The 17973-nt window shown below is 38.0% G+C and overlaps 1 protein-coding gene and 1 pseudogene across 2 annotated transcripts in view; both read right to left on the bottom strand.

Annotated features, from left to right (window-relative positions):
- Positions 1 to 17973, bottom strand: part of HEATR5B (HEAT repeat containing 5B) — a 99587-nt gene that overhangs the window by 63880 nt on the left and 17734 nt on the right. For both annotated transcript variants that reach the window (XR_006960101.1, XM_047067789.1), the window contains exons 9-18: positions 15252 to 15407; positions 14512 to 14762; positions 12814 to 12925; positions 11490 to 11642; positions 10219 to 10318; positions 9797 to 9906; positions 7713 to 7876; positions 6988 to 7163; positions 3062 to 3167; positions 15 to 205 (exon numbers count right to left, since the gene is read on the bottom strand). Coding sequence is in view for 1 of the 2 variants with exons in the window: in XM_047067789.1 (XP_046923745.1) it covers positions 15 to 205; positions 3062 to 3167; positions 6988 to 7163; positions 7713 to 7876; positions 9797 to 9906; positions 10219 to 10318; positions 11490 to 11642; positions 12814 to 12925; positions 14512 to 14762; positions 15252 to 15407 (1519 nt within the window). In the remaining variant the exon portion in view is untranslated. The remainder of the gene's footprint in view (positions 1 to 14; positions 206 to 3061; positions 3168 to 6987; positions 7164 to 7712; positions 7877 to 9796; positions 9907 to 10218; positions 10319 to 11489; positions 11643 to 12813; positions 12926 to 14511; positions 14763 to 15251; positions 15408 to 17973) is intronic.
- Positions 16769 to 17496, bottom strand: LOC124503047 (ribosomal biogenesis factor-like; annotated as a pseudogene).

The raw sequence follows: 17973 nt of genomic DNA, 5'->3' as shown, positions 1-17973 counted from the left end.
AAAGACCCACTTACTTGTCAAAGCTATACTGGGCCATTCTAGCAATGAAGGTTGCTTCCCCAACCACCTGAGCCATTCTTCCAAGAGCTTCCCCTGCTGCACATCTTAAGATGGGGTTTGGGTTGTCAAGAGCGCCCATAACCAGAGTCAGAGCAGATTTACGAACTTCCTCAGGTCCTAAAGTACTTTTGTTTTCAGCCAGGCCCTATGGTTATTAAAAACAAAAAAGGGGGTGGGGGAAGGGGGCAAATTCAAAATTCACAGTACATAAAAGAAAAAGATGTGCTGCAATCTTTGTACATATACATGTATTTCCACCCACCTTTTTTCAACCATCTTTTATTTTTTAATTTTTTTAAGTTTTTATTTTAATCACCCAGTGCTCACCATGACAAGTGCACTCCTTAATCCCCATCACCTATTTCACCCATCCGCCCACCCACCTCCCTTCTGGTAACCAGTTTGCTCTCTATAGTTAAGAGTAGTTTCTTTCTCTCTCTCTTTTTCCCTTTGCTTGTTTTGTTTCTTAAATTCCACATATGAGTGAAATCATATGGTATTTGTCTTTCTCTGACTTATTTTACTTAGCATTATACTCTCTAGCTCCATCTATGTCACTGCAAATGACAAGATTTCATTATTTTTGATGGCTGAGTAACATTCCATTGTGTATATATACCACATCTTCTTTATCCATTCACCAGTTGATGGGCACCTGGGCTGCTTCCATATCTTGGCTATTGTAAATAATGCTGCTATAAAATAGGGGTATTATGTATCAACCATCTTTTCGTTTTAATTGAAGTACAGTTGACATACTGTACAAACCTAGTTTTAGGTGTACAACATCATGATTAGACAATTCTATGCATTAAGCTATGCTCATCATGATAAATGTAGTCACCATCGGTCAATGTACGATATTATTACAATATTAACTATATTTCCCATGCTGTATTCCTATGACCTATTTGTAACTGAAAGTTTGTACCTCTTAGTCCCCTTCACCTATGTTACCCATTCACCTACCTGCTCCCCTGCTTCAGCCATCTTTCATATGCATATATTATGCCTAGAATCAATACCCATTAAACTAATCATTTTCCTAAACATGATTCACAACAATATATAACAAGGTTATAGTCAATCAGCCCTAAGATGAACAATCCCTGGACGTGTCTTTATCCAAAGACTAATGCTTTTTATATAAAAGTATTGCTCTTATGTATAAAGGATGCTATACTATTAAGTCAACTGGTATTCAACTAACTGACATTTACCATTAGAACTTTAGATAAGGAAAAAGGCTGATGAGTATGAAAATTTGACGTTTCTATAAAAATTCCAGAGAAGATAATTATGTCATCAAGAGTACATTCAATATATATAAAAAGATAAAATAAGGTAAAAATAATCAGTAACTGAATATCGATACACTTTGTTCATCATATTAAATGTTAGTATCTCTGTTCTAGGTACACCTAGAACATGGAACTTAGCTTACATGAGACCAAAAATCCAACTCATGGTGCCGGGAGAAAATGTTAGCCATAGCAGGGGCATTAGCAAGCAAATCTATGAAGAAAAGTATACTGTAGAGCAATATTACAGTTGGTTCACTCACCTTCCAACCACTAAGGAAGACTGACTACCCAATTCTTTTTTAAAAAACTCAGATGTTCGTATTAGCTGACGGTCTCTAAATAGCGCATATACTAATAGTTATATAAATGATACAAACTTCTATTTCTGTATTCAATGCCTATGTCCCTTTTCCCTGGTGTTTACAAAACACAACTTAATTCATGCCCATTTAAACACTTGTATTTGCTGCCATTTTAACGGTAAACCTTGTAACAAGCTTAGTGCTGAATAATATAAAAAAGTTTTCAAATATGTCACGAGAGGCTGTAGGCTGCATAGAACAGTGCATAAACTCTGAGAGATAGGCAAAATATTGGTTATTTCACTTCAAACATACAGAAACCGAGGTTCAAAAGGTTAAGGAACTGCTTAAGACATAAACCTATGAGATCTAAACCACAACACAGTCTCTAAATGTAGCCTTTTTTCAGCTGTACAACATAGTCTCTCCTGATTTATGGTCTAAACCACAAATGGAACTCAAACTTTATCCAGTTAACCTCAAGTAGAATACAAGATTTTATTAGTCAGACATCTTTGAAAATTCCAAGAGAACTTACTAGAACTTATAAAATCTGAAAGATCAGACCAAAAAATGAACTTTAACATTATTAAACTATAAAACACTTATTTAATTGCAATGAGTCTAATAAATAGTTTCTAATAACTTAGTTAAACTAATGTAAAAACACAGTTTTCAAGTGATATACATATAATCGTCATAATGGTCTAGATATACCTGCCTTATTAAAGGCATTAATTAAAATCTTAGTTCAGAATACTTATGTTTTTTTTTAATTTTTATTTATTTTATTTGAAAGAGAGAACATACACACGTGCTCAAGTGGGGGAGAGGGGCCAACAAAGGGAGAGAGAGAGAGAGAGAGAGGGTGAAAGGGAGAGGGAGAGAGAGCGTGAAAGGGAGAGAGAGGGTGAAAGGGAGAGGGAGAGAGAGGGAGGAAGAGGGACGGAGGGGGAAGGGGGGTGGGGAGAGAGAGACAGAGAGACAGAGACAGAAAGAGAGTGAATCTTAAGCAGCCTCCACATGCAGTGTAGAGCCCATCTCAGAGCTATTCCCACAATGGTGGGATCATGACCTGAGCCAAAATTTTTTTTTTAATTTTTTTTTTTCAACGTTTATTTATTTTTGGGACAGAGAGAGACAGAGCATGAACGGGGGAGGGGCAGAGAGAGAGGGAGACACAGAATCGGAAACAGGCTCCAGGCTCCGAGCCATCAGCCCAGAGCCCGACGCGGGGCTCAAACTCACGGACCGCGAGATCGTGACCTGGCTGAAGTCGGACGCTTAACCGACTGCGCCACCCAGGCGCCCCTGACCTGAGCCAAAATTAAGAGATGCTCAGCCAAATGAGCCACCCAGGTGCCCCCAGAATACTTATGTTTTAAAAGTAAATACCTTTAGTGCACTAAGAACAGCAGTAAAAATATTAAGCTGCACAGCCTGCTGACGGACGCCTTTGGCTTGTTTAACGCATTCAGCAAAGTGGTCCAACATTTGTAATCTATGATAATAGAATAAAGATCACATTAGCAATACTTTTTATTCAAATATGGCTCAAAAAAGATACATAAAAAGAGTATAAGCTAATTGGTAACAAATAATGCCCCATGCTGTCTCATTTTTATTTCATTCCTGCAGCTGGTTCAAACCCGAGCTCCTCCTGAATTGATATAGGGGCATGCGGTTTTTAAGTGGAACAAGGCAAGAGACTAAATATTAAGTTTCAATGAACAAAATAAGGTCATAATTTCAGTGTTAACATTAATGCCAGAATCTAATAAAGTGCCTGGTATACAGTAGGTGCTCAAGGTTTCTTGAACAGAATTAGCAATCATTAATTATGCATCTGTGTAGAAGATTCAGTTGGAAATTTTTAAATGAGGCATAATTTTTTTCTTCTTTTCAAAATACACTCACATGGAAGAAAATTGTACCTCATGTCCTATTCTCAGAAGCTAACTGGGAGGTTTTTATTTTATTTTTTTTATTTTTATTTAAAGAAAAAAATTTTTTTAATGTTTATTTATTTTAGAGACAGAGAGACAGAGCAAAGCAGGGTCAGGGCAGAGCAAGAGGGAGACAGAATCTGAAACAGGCTCCAGGCTCTGAGCTGTCAGCGCAGAGCCCGACACGGGGCTTGAACTCACGAACCGTGAGATCATGACCTGAGTCGAAGCCGGACGCTCCACCGACTGAGCCACCCAGGCGCCCCAACTGGGAGGTTTTTAAAGGGATTTAGCTTTGGTCATTTTTTCTTTTAATGTAAAAAATCAGAAGTGAATTTTTTTTTTATTTCAAATTTTTTAAATGAGACAGCAAAAAAAAAAAAAAAAAAAAATCACAGCCATTTGAGCCGGTAAGAGAATGAGATCATTTCAGATTCTTCTAAAAATAAATCAGATGGGCAAAGGAATCCGGGATGTTGGATTCAGTACCAAAATAACTATGATCTAAAGTAGGAAATCAGGATCTCCCTAAGGTCACTTATAAGGATTTAAGCTCAATTTATAATAGGCCATAGGTCTCAGGTCAAAGTATTCTTCAAATATCACATAGGAAGAAATCATCTAATCTTTCAGTAAAACTCCACTGAGAGTTACTGGGGGCTAAAATTGACTACTTAATACTTGCTCTGACATAGATCCACATCTTCTAAGGATGAGGAAACTGGGCATTGCTTTCAAGCATACACATAAGAAGACACACAGGGTCTCCAACATTACCAGAAGCATGATTTACCTATGACTGATCTCAAATACATAACCTTTTTAAAAACCTTAGTTTAAAAAATGTTTTTTTTTTAATTTTTTTTTTTAACGTTTTATTTATTTTTGAGACAGAGAGAGACAGAGCATGAACGGGGGAGGGGCAGAGAGAGAGAGGGAGACACAGAATCAGAAGCAGGCTCCAGGCTCTGAGCCATCAGCCCAGAGCCTGACGCGGGGCTTGAACTCACGGACCGCGAGATCATGACCTGAGCCGAAGTCGGACGCCCAACCGACTGAGTCACCCAGGCGCCCCTGTTTTTTCTTTTTTATAAAATATTTGTTTCATTCAATTTGAAGATTAGTAACAAAAAATTACATCCAGAAATAACTACTCTTACCCTCAGATAGATTTTCTTTCAGGTCTTTTTTTTATCATTATTTTTAATGTTTGTTTATTTTTGAGGGGGGGAGGGGCAGAGGGAGAAGGAGGCAGAGGATCTGAAGTGGGCTCTTTGCTGACAGCAGAGAGCCCAATGCAGGGCTCGAACTCACAAACTGTGAGATCACAACCTGAGCCAAAGTTGGACTCCTACCCGACTGAGCCACCCAGGCTCCTCTCAGGTCTTTTCTTTAAAATACAGGACTGGGATCACTTCTTGCCTTTTATTTTACTTTTATCATTTAACATTGTATAAGGAGCATATCAAAACATTGTCCATGTAAAAAAAAATTCTAACCTATTGACCTTCCATAATTGATTGGCTCATTCCTCTATCACTGGATATTTAAGTTATTAATTGTTAATGTAATTTATTTAATTGTTCTACAAAAGTGAGTTAATATAGTCAAAATAATCCTGGACTCTACTTACAGCTCTCATAACTAGCTGTGTAACTTTGGGCAAACCACAAACTCTTAGACCTGGATTTCCTGATTTAAAACAAGGATATTAAAGTAGATGCTTTATGAGATTCTTTCCCCTTTCATATTCTTCATTTATGTGACAACCAAATGTTCTTCAAGATACATGGGTAAAGTGAAATTTTACACGGAAATTTTTCTCCTCAAATTAAAAAGCAATTAACCAAGTAACCTATGCATTTTTTAAAGATAATATTTACATTATTTTTTATATTTATGTTATCTTTATACACAAACCTAACAATGTTCAAAAGCATTGTTTAAAAAGATTTTTTATTTTTTATTTATTTATTTAAAAAAAATTTTTTTTTCAACGTTTTGTATTTATTTTTGGGACAGAGAGAGACAGAGCATGAACGGGGGAGGGGCAGAGAGAGAGGGAGACACAGAATCGGAAACAGGCTCCAGGCTCCGAGCCATCAGCCCAGAGCCTGAGGCGGGGCTCGAACTCACAGACCACGAGATCGTGACCTGCCTGAAGTCGGACGCTTAACCGACTGCGCCACCCAGGCGCCCCAAGATTTTTTATTTTTAAGTAATCTCTATATCCAACGTGGACCTTGAACTCACAAGCCCGAGATCAAGAGTCACATGCTCCACCGAATGAACCAGTCGGGCACCCCTAAAAGCATATTTTGTTAAACAAGTTACCTATGAGTGTCTTACACTAATTCATTTTCACTCTTCCTCTTGAGAAAACCACCATAAATAGATAAAATGCCTACAAAAATTAGGGATAGTGTCTGTGGACACAGAATACAGCAAACCAAAATGCTCCTATTAGAAAAACAACCTGTTACTTTAGTTTCCTAAGTCCCAGACTAAACCATATGACAGACAAACACTATTAGAGAATGGACCTCACATTCATTAACTTCTTCAGTAATAAAAAAAAGAGTTAGCAAAGTGATGTCTCTAATTAAAGATATGGAAAACCTACTTAAAAACTTGCAAACGAATTATTGAAATGAAAATCTTGCTGTTTTTTTTTTTTAATTTTTTTTTTTTTTTTGTTCAACGTTTATTTATTTTTGGGACAGAGAGAGACAGAGCATGAACGGGGGAGGGGCAGAGAGAGAGGGAGACACAGAATCGGAAACAGGCTCCAGGCTCTGAGCCATCAGCCCAGAGCCTGACGCGGGGCTCGAACTCACAGACCGCGAGATCGTGACCTGCCTGAAGTCGGACGCTTAACCGACTGCGCCACCCAGGCGCCCCATAAATCTTGCTGTTTTAAGACAGTCCACAAGACAATGGATGTCAGAGGCCAGTTCACAGAGCCAGATCTTAAAAAATTTCAATTATGTGGAATTTTCAAGCAATTTTTTTCATCATGTATGTGTCACTCACATTATTAAATTTATAAGCCTATTATTTAAGTAGCAGTTTACCTTATTGCAGGTAACTGAGATGTTATTATGTTAAATACTTAAAAAGTGTTTTTATTTTTTATTTTATTTTTTTATTTTTATTTTTAAAAAGTTTTCATTTAAATTGCAGCTAGTTACCATAGTGTAATCGTTAGTTTCAGGTGTGCAATATAGTTATTCAACACTTCCATACAATACCCAGGGCTCCTCACAATAAAAGCCCTCCTTAATCTCCATCACCTACTTAAACCATCCCCCCACCCACCTCCTCTCTGGTATAGTTTATATTAAACTACAATTATTTGATTGATTTTATACTAACCGGTGTTTGTAAGAAACATGAGGAAACACTACACCAAAAAGAGCCACGGAAGCATCAATGACGGAAACCCCAAGCGGGAGAGGACCAGGCACAGCTTCTCCAGCAGGGATTCGTAAGTAAATGGAGGATGGGTCGTGCTCCAGAGCCCCACTTCCAGATGCACTGTTTGGCTGGAGCTACAAAAAGAAGGACATAAAAATCATTCAAAATCTACTTTAAGAAACTCACTAAGTATTAGTTAGGCATGAAAAACAGAATGAGAGGAAGGAAAAAAGGTAACAACAGCACAAAAAAACCAAGAATGATTGAATTTGAAAAAAAAGAAAAAAACAAAAATGATTGAATCTGAAAAATTTTAAATAGATAAAAATATTTGGCCACTAAAAAAAGCCATCAGTAACACCTTGTATAATTTTAAGAAAATGCTTATTCATTTTAACATTTGTATATTGACCACCTTACAAAGTGTAGGCAAAACAATATCAGGAATAACTTCAACTCACAAAAACTCACTAAAAGAGGCATTAGTAAGTCTTTAAAAGAACGTAAGAAATTCACCATTTTTCACTATTTTTTTCTACCACCAGGAAGCAATCTTTAAATGTCTAAGAAAGCTAAAATAAAATTAAACTTTAGTCTGAAATATTTCCTTTTTAAATAACAATCTGTAACAGCCCCATTGCTTTTGATGACGTAGTATTTCAATTCCCTGGGTAGTTTGCTACCTGGTCTTCAATTGATTTATGATCAGTTTCTTGAAGCCAGGAACCAAGAAGAACACTGTCATCATAATGGCAGAGGGATCTGAGGAGGGAAGTGGTTGTGTTGGCTGAATTGTCAGTCAAAGTGAATTCTGCTACCAGTTCTCTAAGAAGTGCGTTGAAAGATCCTAAAAAAACAGAACTTCAGATCAGACATGAAAGAATAGTTTTTATGAAAACTGCAATCATTGCCCACAAAAAGAAGCACCATGTTCAACAGGGATAAAATAATTAAGTCCCATCACTTCTCAGCCTCTTGGCTAAGATCAAGTGAAATAATTAAGTCCCCCCGTTCTCTTTTTTAAAAAATCTGTATCAAATACTTTAATGCTGTTTTAAAATACAATAATGGTACTTTCTTTTTTATTATTGTATTACGAGTTTTAGCCCAAGTTATTTAAAGGAACAAAAAACTTAGAGAAAATATTTACAGTAACTATTACATTTACTATTTAAATTTAAAACATTTAAATTTAATAAATATATTAAATATTTTCATGCTTTAAATATTTATTTAAATATACTAAATATGACACGATTATTATTTATTATTAATTACCCAGTGATGTGCAGACAATGAAGCCGAGCACATCAGAATTCTTGGACATGGCTGAAGTGAAGACAAATCAATGGCTTATTTTAATATTAACATTTTACATAATATTTAATATCTATAGAGTACATTATTATTCTCTTTCAAGATTCCTAAATTATTGGCTATAATATATATGAAGCAGTTTCAGAGAGTAATTAAAAGCAGAGACTTTGTTGTTGTTGTTGTTGTTTTTAGTGTTTATTTATTCTTGAGAGAGAGAGACAGAGCGTGAGCGGGGGAGGGGCAGAGAGAGAGGGAGACACAGAATCCGAAGCGGCCTCCGGGCTCCGAGCTGTCAGCACAGAGCCCAACGCAGGGCTCGAACGCACGAACAGTGAGATCATGACCTGAGCCGAAGTCGGACGCTTAACCGACTGAGCCACCCAGGCGCCTCTGTTGTTTTTTTTAATATGAAATTTATTGTCAAATTGGTTTCCATACAACACCCAGTGCTCATCCCAACAGGTGCCCTCCTCAATGCCCATCACCCACTTTCCCCTCTCTCCCACCCCCCGCTCAACCCTCAGTTTATTCTCAGATTTGAAGAGTCTCTTATGGTTTGGCTCCCTCCTCTCTTTTTTTTTCCCCTTCCCCTCCCCCGTGGTCTTCTGTTAAGTTTCTCAGGATCCACATAAGAGTGAAAACATATGGTATCTGTCTTTCTCTGTATGGCTTATTTCACTTAGCATAACACTCTCCACTTCCATTCATGTTGCTACAAAAGGCCATATTTCATTCTTTCTCATTGCCAAGTAGTATTCCGTTGTATATATAAACCACAATTTCTTTATCCATTCGTCAGTTGATGGACATTTAGGCTCTTTCCATAATTTGGCTATTGTTGAAAGTGCTGCTATAAACGTTGGAGTACAAGTGCCCCTATGCATCAGCACTCCTGTATCCCTTGGGTAAATTCCTAGCAGTGCTATTTCTGGGTCATAGGGTAGGTCTATTTTTAGAGGAACCTCCACACTGTTTTCCAGAGCGGCTACACCAGTTTGCATTTCCACCAACAGTGCAAGAGGGTTCCTGTTTCTCCACATCCTCTCCAGCATCTGTAGTCTCCTGATTTGTTCATTTTAGCCACTCAAAGCCGAGACTCTGACGTTGAACCAGGTGGGTCTGAATCCAAGCTCTGCCACTTACTAGATCTCAGACTTAGGTAAGTTACATCACCTCTCTGTACCGGAGGTTCTTCATCTATAAAATATAGGTGAATTACCTCATAAAGTTGTGGTTAGAGTCCAAGGAGATAATACACGTAAAGGGATTAGAACAAACCTGGAACACAGTAAGTGCTCAACGAGAGTTAGCTACTCTACATGAAGAAAAGTAAAATGGTTGTCTTCCTTTGTACGGTCAGGGGACAGCCTTGGTCAGAACTCTGTAATGTTGTGAAGAACTAGAAAGATACACTGAAGAATTTTTATTAGATAATGCAAATTTCATTTACCTTCATAAGTCTTTGGAGGTAACAAAGCCAAGATATCATAAAGTCTTAAACGGACCATTGCCGCACTAGCTTTCAGATGAGCTCCATGGGCTTTAATTACAGACGGAATGCTAAAATATCAAAAGTACAGTTGGTGTCAGCTTACTAGAATAAGTGTTATAGACATTTTCAGCAATGTATCGATGTACTGTCAAAATACATTGGCAAGTATAACATTTTCATCTTAGTTTATACTGTGACATTTATTGGAACAGTATAAAATACAATTTTATTTCAATTCATTCCATGACTATAGTTTTTAAGTTCATTTTAAAAAACTAAAGTTTTACATGTTTCCTGTATGACATTAGAGGGGAGTGCAAAACATGATTATTTATAAATATGTAAAACTGAACATTAACTTGTTACAATCGCTTACTTACTGTGACATCATGGTCATGGCACATTCAATTGGGGTCATCAATTTTCTAATCACGTCTTCAGTCAGGAGCTCAGGGCAATGTGCGACAAAACTCCTCATCGCTAGATAAAATTTTTAATTCTTAATTATTATGAAATATAAGGTTCTGAAATCAGGTCAAATCAAACAAAGAACTAACTGCAACTACAGAGAAACATCATTAGAAAAGGCTAGAAGAAAGGTGGAGGGAGGGAAGATATCTGTTAGGGAGATTTCTGTGAGTGGGAATTCAAAGGTCTGTTAACATCACTGAATTCAGATAACCTCAAAGAAAGCAAGACAGAACCAAGGGTGGACAAAGTGGCTCAGTGAGAAGTAATATCTTTGCTGCCTCTTTAGCAATAGAACTAAGACAAAAAGAGCTCTCAGATGTTTGGGAACAAAACTGACACCTTGCCCTGCCACCTTTATGATTTAAGCATGTATCTGTTTCCCACGGTTTGGAAAAAGAAGCACTTTCCAACCAAAAAAGAACAGAGTCACCCAGTGTAATTCTAGTTCCCAGTTGAAACAAAACTGGAGCCTTTCCTGTAAGTTGCTGACTTCTAAACAAAAACAATTTTATTCATAATTTTTGTAACGTGGATGTCTAAAAAAATGCATCTCAACATTTGCAGATTTGATAATGCTGGAGGGAACAGCTGTTTGTCCATCATGAAAAGACTCACTGTCAACTCAGTGACCTGGGAGATCCTGAGTGTCTTCTTCCTTTAAATACCTACTGGGTTTTCCATGTGGTGACAGTGCCTCTTTGACAGGTAGAAGACTGCAATAACTGGACTCAAGAGGCCTGGGTTCTAAGTCTTGTCTGATGACCACTAATGCTAACCTCCTCTTTCAAGTCACTGCTTCATTTCCATCTCAAAATTAGGTTATTTATGGGATGCCTGGGTGGCTCGGTCAGTTAAGCATCAGTCTCTTGGTTTTGGCTCAGGTCATAATCTCATGGTTTGTGAGTTTGAGCTCAGTGCTGACAGGCAGAGCCTTCTTAGGATTCTCTCTCTCCCTCTCTGTCTGTCCCTCCCCTACTCATGCATGCGTGCACGCGGGCTTTCTCTCTCCCCACCCCCCGAAATAAATAAATTAGTTTACAAAGTTTCTTTCTAAATCTACAAGTCTATGAGTTCATCATTACACATTAACATAAAAATCTGAAGTAGTGATTCTCCTTAACCTCACAAATATTTTCGTAATAAAATTATATTCTGGGAGCACACCCCTTTCAGTTCTTACCACATAAAGCTCCGGCACGACCTTCCAATGTTACCTGCCAGGTAAAAGAATCGCCTCGGGCCTTCTCAGCCTCCAATTCCTTTAGAGAACGAGGGAAAACATTTCGCCACAATAACAACATCTTGGGCAGATGGTATCGAACTACGGATGGTCCTAATGGAGAAAAGGAGAACACGAAACCATACATACATAAAACAAACATTACAAACAAAAGTCAAAGAGCCCCACACAAGCTTTAATAATATCATTTTACTCTACCTTCATCTGTGACAGTAAGAGTTTCAAAATGTTTCTTTTATTTTCCAGTGTGATTGAGAAATAAGTGGCATACATCACTGTATCAGGTGAAGGTTTGGGTTACAAATAGTGTGAAATGAGCACCACAACAGGTCTGGCCAACATTCACCATCTCATATAGATACAATAAAATGAAAGAGAGAAAGAGAGAAAGAGAGAGAGAAAGAGAGAGAGAGAGAGAGAGAAAGAGAAAGAGAGAGAAGAGAGAAGAAAAGAAAGAAAAGGAAAAGAAAAGAAAAGAAAAGAAAAGAAAAGAAAAGAAAAGAAAAGAAAATTAAAAAAATGTTCTCCCTGTGATGGGAAGCCTCAGGATTTACTACTCTCTTGACAGCTTTCCTGTCTGTCACAGAGCAGTATATCTGCATGCCGGACATCGCATCTCCGGTATTTACTCATCTCAGAACTGCGAGTCTCTACATGTTGATCACCTTCCTCCACTTCCTCCTAACTCAAAGTGCTTCTTATTCAGTAAGTAAAACACATATCTACTACTAAAGTTGGAAGTTGGGCATGTGAACTAAAAAGAAGACATACGCCATCACCATGACAACAGTTCTGTTCTATGTACAGTGCTAGACTTTGCCTGCATGTCAGGTTTGTCATAGCACTTGGGAAAGTGAAGGGGAGAAGGGTAACTCCAGAAAAGCTGCACCAACAAGACCACTGGAATGTGACTTTATCACCCCACTAAAATCATGTCACTCACGTCACTTTGGGGATGGAATGGGCCCCATACTCTTATCTCATTTGGTTAACACTAAGCCAGTTAGTTAGACCAGGGCTATTCTGGTGACACTTCGTTATTTTTTAAGGTGAAACTTTGTTAACCATTTTCTCCTTAAATGTACTTAAGCAGAAGTTACCAGAAATAGAAATCTACTCCCAAATGAGAGGAAAAACACCTTCACCATTTTACCATGTCATTCAAAGTCTAGAATGTGAAGTTTAATACTTTTAAATTACATTTTATTTATAATCTACTGACACTTACAGAGTAAGACGACATCCTACTCAGATATAACTATACCTAAAGTCATAAGTGCTCCAAGTAAAAGCCATCCAGCTTGGGTGCGCTGTAAAGACAGCCTGCTATTTTGAGCAGCGGTTCGTAAGAGATCTTCAGCGATACTAACTACCATCTGCAAGAGAAGTTCAGAATTGGATTTTAACTGAAACAAGTTAAAGAAACCAAGTAAGAAAATACATAGCTAGTGCGCCTTATTAAAAAAGGAAGTTGTTCTTTTGTGTTGTTCCTGTTAACATGTTTTAAAAGATCCAACATCAAGACCTACTTCATCTCGATCACACTGTCGTCTGTGAGGAGACCCTGAACAGCACAGTGGTTGAGAGAGAGCTCTAGAGCCAGAATGCCTGGGTTCACAGCCCAGCTTTGTCATTTCCCGGCTTTCTGATCTGGGACACCTTCACCTCCCTGCCTCAGTTCCCTCACCGGGGAAATAGGAATAATAGGAATGCCAACCTCACTCCAGCAAGGATTAAATAAGTTAATACAGCAAAGCACTCAGAACAGTTGCTGGGTCCATGAAACCACTTAATAAATGCTATTATTGGTAGCACCATTATCCTATATTAAAAGATTTGTTGAACTCTTAATATGTTTCTGCCATTAAAATAATCTTACAGCACTTATAGTCTTCAAGAAGTCACAGGGAAATGGGAAGTAACAAGCAGCACATGAATGACAAAAGAGTAAGCGGATGTAGTAGTGGTCCACAAGGGCAAAGGTTATTGCAGACAGAGTAGCTCTGAAGAAATTTCATAAAAGAGATGGAACTTGAATTGGGCCTCTAAACAAACAGATACGTTTGGTTCATGTGACCAAGAAGGGGGATGAGATGCTATTGTGTGAACACAGGCATGAAGGCTGCAAAAGGCATGGAAAGAGAGCAAGACGACTAGTCTAAGCAGAGCAGTGGGAACGCAGAATGAATGGGTAGAAGGACAGCAAATTGTGGAGGTGCCGGTTTACCAGACCGAGGGGTTTCTATTTACTCTCTGAGCACCGGGTAGTCCCTAAGGGTCTCGGAGCTAATGTGAAAAATGCAAGTGGTGTGGGGAGACGAGAGAAAGACTGCAGGCAGGATAATCAGAGAGGAGGCAGTTGAAGGACAAAGGGAGATGGAAGCCAATATTCGAGTGGTAGCTATGGAGCTCGTAAGAGTGAATAGATCTGGGCCTAATGTCCCAGAAAGAGTAAGAAGTTAAAAACCTAGCCCCAATCTACATATGTAAAGTTGCGGACAGTATTTACATAAATGTTTAATATTCTTGAGAAAAAAAGCCATAATAGTGTTAGTAGGTATAGTAGAAAGAAAAAGAAAAAAACTGACTCATAATAACCACTGATTATTATTACCAAAATGCTAAATGCAATAGCATATTCTCCTGATATCTTTGAATAGAGCAATGTGAATTTTTATCTCTAAAAGCTGAAAGAATAGCTCTGATTTCTACATAATAGCTGTTAAGGGTTTGGGTTTTTTTTTTTTTTTCTCTCTAAAATAAAATGATACTACCCCCAGACAACAGAATTAAAGAATTAAATATCAAATTTGAATTAGGGTCTGTCAACTCCATATTAGCATAACACTATATTTTATACTATTATATTAAAATTGTTTGATCACCCAGCTCAGCATCAAACACAGGAGGTGTTCCAATAAAGACTAAAGCCCACGTGACAGCACTCATAATTCCGTCATACCTTTCCCTTGGCATGAGGAATGCCCAATGGACACTGATGAACTCCACCTAACAGAGCAGCCATTGCAAAGCTGTATCCACTAACGGCTTCCGGTGATGTTTTCAAGTTGTTGAGCCGTTCTGCACACCTGTCTAGAAAGGGTGTCAACTGGAAAGGTAATGCCACTGCCACACAGCGCAAACACCATGCGGCAGCAAGCCGAGCAGCCATACTCGGATGAAGAAGCACGGAAGTTACAGTCTCCAAAAGTCCTAAAAAGAAATACTCAAAAAATTACTCTTTAACGAAGTCCAATGATTCCATGAACTAGAAGACTACGTGTAACACAATGATTAAAATCATAATCATTATGGTTTTAGTCACATACATTCAGAACTTTACCACAAAACACATAACATCATCTCAGAAACGGCAGAGAACTTCAAAGAAACATTTTCTACAAAAGAGTATAATTACATCTAATAAAATACAAATGATGTAAAAATTAAATGAATATTTAACAAACGTTAGCCAATTATTACAAACTACCATGACGTCTTTGTCTCCCCAAACTTTCTTTCACTATTTATTCAACATTTACAATTACAGTGAATCTTAAATAAAACCCAACTGATCTAAATGATCTAAAAACTGCTAATTATGATGACAAGCAACTAATCAGAAGTTAAGTATCAGTCACACTTCTGACTTTCTTTTTTAAATAGTGAAAAGAATCCTAGCAAGTAAATGAATTCTCATACCTATAGATGCTTCCTGAATAAGAGGAGAGGCGGTAGCATTCAGGCTCTGCACCAGGCTCCCGAGCTCCTGGAGGGCACAGACCATCACATGCTGGCTTGCTGCAATGTCTGCCGCTCCAGATTTGTTTTCACCGCTAGTATCATTCACGACTGCTTCTGGAAACACACAATCATGTGTTTGATGTGGGTGAGTTAAATTGTGACATAATGTTTTTGATTTATACAACTGATATTTATTTTAAATTTATTTATTTATTTTGAGAGAGACAGAGATAGGGCAAGTGGGGAAGGGGCAGAGAGAGAGGGAGAGAGTGAGAATCCCAAGCGGGTTCTGCACTGCCAGCACAGAGCCCAGGTGGGGCTTGAACCCATGAAGTTCTGAGATCGTGACCTGAGCCGAAACCAAGAGTCGGATGCTTAACCGATTGAGCCACCCAGGCGCCCCCTACAATTGGTATTTTTGTATCAACATTTATACCAGTTGATGTCTGCGTGCTAAAAACTCTGTAATTATTTCTTAGCAGAACACTTGTGTAATTAAATGATGAAGTGACTTAAAAACACTGATTAATGACATCATGACAGTACTTCAATACATACTGGGATATCTTGTCTGCTTTCAGGAATACACCTAGCTCTAGTAAGCAGTAGCAAATCACATTGTACAAAGCACTGGCTCTGGAGAAAGGAAACCTGGGTTCCTGTCCCATCTCCACCAGTCACGTCAGCTATGTGACTCTGGGCAAGATACTCCGCTGACCCGAGTCTTAAATTCCTCATCTGCTGAGAGGGTTAAGGGCCTATCTCAACGGGTATTGTGGTGATTAAAGAAGACAGCACAATGCTGCCCGCAATACATGTTCAGCAAATGTCAGCAGTCATTACTGTCACTTTATTATTATTGCTATCTCAAGTGCTGCAACAGTGTCAAATTTCTGACTAGAAAGGAAGTAGATCTATAAGGAAACTGGCTTTAGAATTTCTTACTGAGATGTTCCTCAAAGCTCCTTTAGCTTTGCTGCCCCCTTCCCTGACCCTTCATTAGAATTAAAATGTATTTAGGGGCACCTGGGTGGCTCAGTCGGTTAAGCGCCCGACTTCGGCTCAGGTCATGATCTCGAGGTACGTGAGTTCGAGCCCCGCATCGGGCTCTGTGCTGACAGCTCAGAGCCTGGAGCCTGTTTCAGATTCTGTGTCTCCCTCTCTCTGACCCTCCCCTGTTCATGCTCTGTCTCTCCCTGTCTCAAAAATAAATAAAACGTTAAAAAAAAAAAAAAAAAAAGAATTAAAATGTATTTAACATAAAGACAACTGAAGATTCCTTGCCAAATTAATTGAGAATATATTCTGGCCCATAAATCCCAGACATATAGCATTACATTCAGTTCTGCTTTTAAGATTGTTTAAATTTTTATTTATTTATTTATTTATGTATTTATTTATTTATTTATTTATTATTTACTTATTTTTAAACTAAAACTGTATATAAAACATTTAATTTATTGGTCTTTCTGGGGTATTTGATGTATCACCAGTGTCTTACAACTGAGCCATTAATCTTGTCACTTCATCAACATTAACTGGCTCGTTTTCATGACACTGCTGAGGAATCGGCTATTTCTGCAGAGGCTCAAGGGAAAGTCCTTTGGAGAAACATGCAAGTTCCTTTTGTATATCTACAAAAGCTTTATTCACTCTGTTAACTTTTCCATCATTCACAATGTTTATCTTCTTAAGATTAGTGGTAACTGGTTTTGCTTTGTTTTTAGTCTTAAAATTTGTTGGCTGGCTATATGAAATCCATTCCTGGACCTTTGCCCTCTTAGTTTGCTCTTGGCCATTGTCTTCGATAACCCTGTGCAGCAACCGAAGCTCCAAGTGATGCCATCTGCACGCCTTGTAAGATTTTTTAAAAAATCAAATGGCTAGTCTGTTGCCTTAAGATTAAGACCCTTATGTGACTGTAAAACTTCCTTACCTTTATTGCATTCATTGTGTATTGACAGACTATAAAAATATATAATACATAATTATGGAAGAGAATAGATTAACACACTACAGACTGTAATTTTCATTACGGACCTCTTTATTTTTACCTATTTCTAGACTTGGAAATGCATGAACTCCACCTTTTGATTACTAAACCATAAGCCCCTTGACCAGGTATTATCTATATCTGGTTCGCTATTTTATTCCCACAACCTGGCAGTGTTTCTGGCACTCAAACATTTCTTCCACACATCAATGTACAAGTATTTGTCAAGTTGTGAAACTAGGACAGACTACTATTTTAAGATAACTAAAGAATGATGCCTCATTCATTTAAACACCCTTCAATTCACAATTCATAACTTTTAGTTAACCCTATACATTTAAAAATGGTTTGCTAAGCAAGCTATTATAAACAATGAAAGCTAGGGGTGCCTGGGTGGCTCAGTTGGTTAAGCGTCCAACTTCGGCTCGTGTCATGATCCTAGGGACTGTGAGTTCGAGCCCCATATTGGGCTCTGTGGTGACAGCTCAGAGCCTGGAGCCTGCTTCAGATTCTCTGTCTCCCTCTCTCTCTCTACCCCTCCCTCACTCATGCTCTGTCTCTCTCTTTCTTTTCCTAAAAAAATAAATATTTTTAAAAACTTAAAGAAAAAAACAATCAAAACTATAACTATTTGTGAATTTGCTTTTATGGATTTTAGAAAATGTTTAATATATATTCTCTAAATAT

Source organism: Lynx rufus, unplaced genomic scaffold, assembly GCF_022079265.1.
Source record: "Lynx rufus isolate CCGP_SWC_20201006 ecotype Redwood Valley unplaced genomic scaffold, mLynRuf1.p SCAF_8, whole genome shotgun sequence".
In the NCBI taxonomy this organism is placed as follows: domain Eukaryota; kingdom Metazoa; phylum Chordata; class Mammalia; order Carnivora; family Felidae; genus Lynx; species Lynx rufus.
The sequence above is the reverse complement of the archived record's forward strand: the minus strand, read 5'-3'. Positions and strand labels throughout refer to the sequence as shown.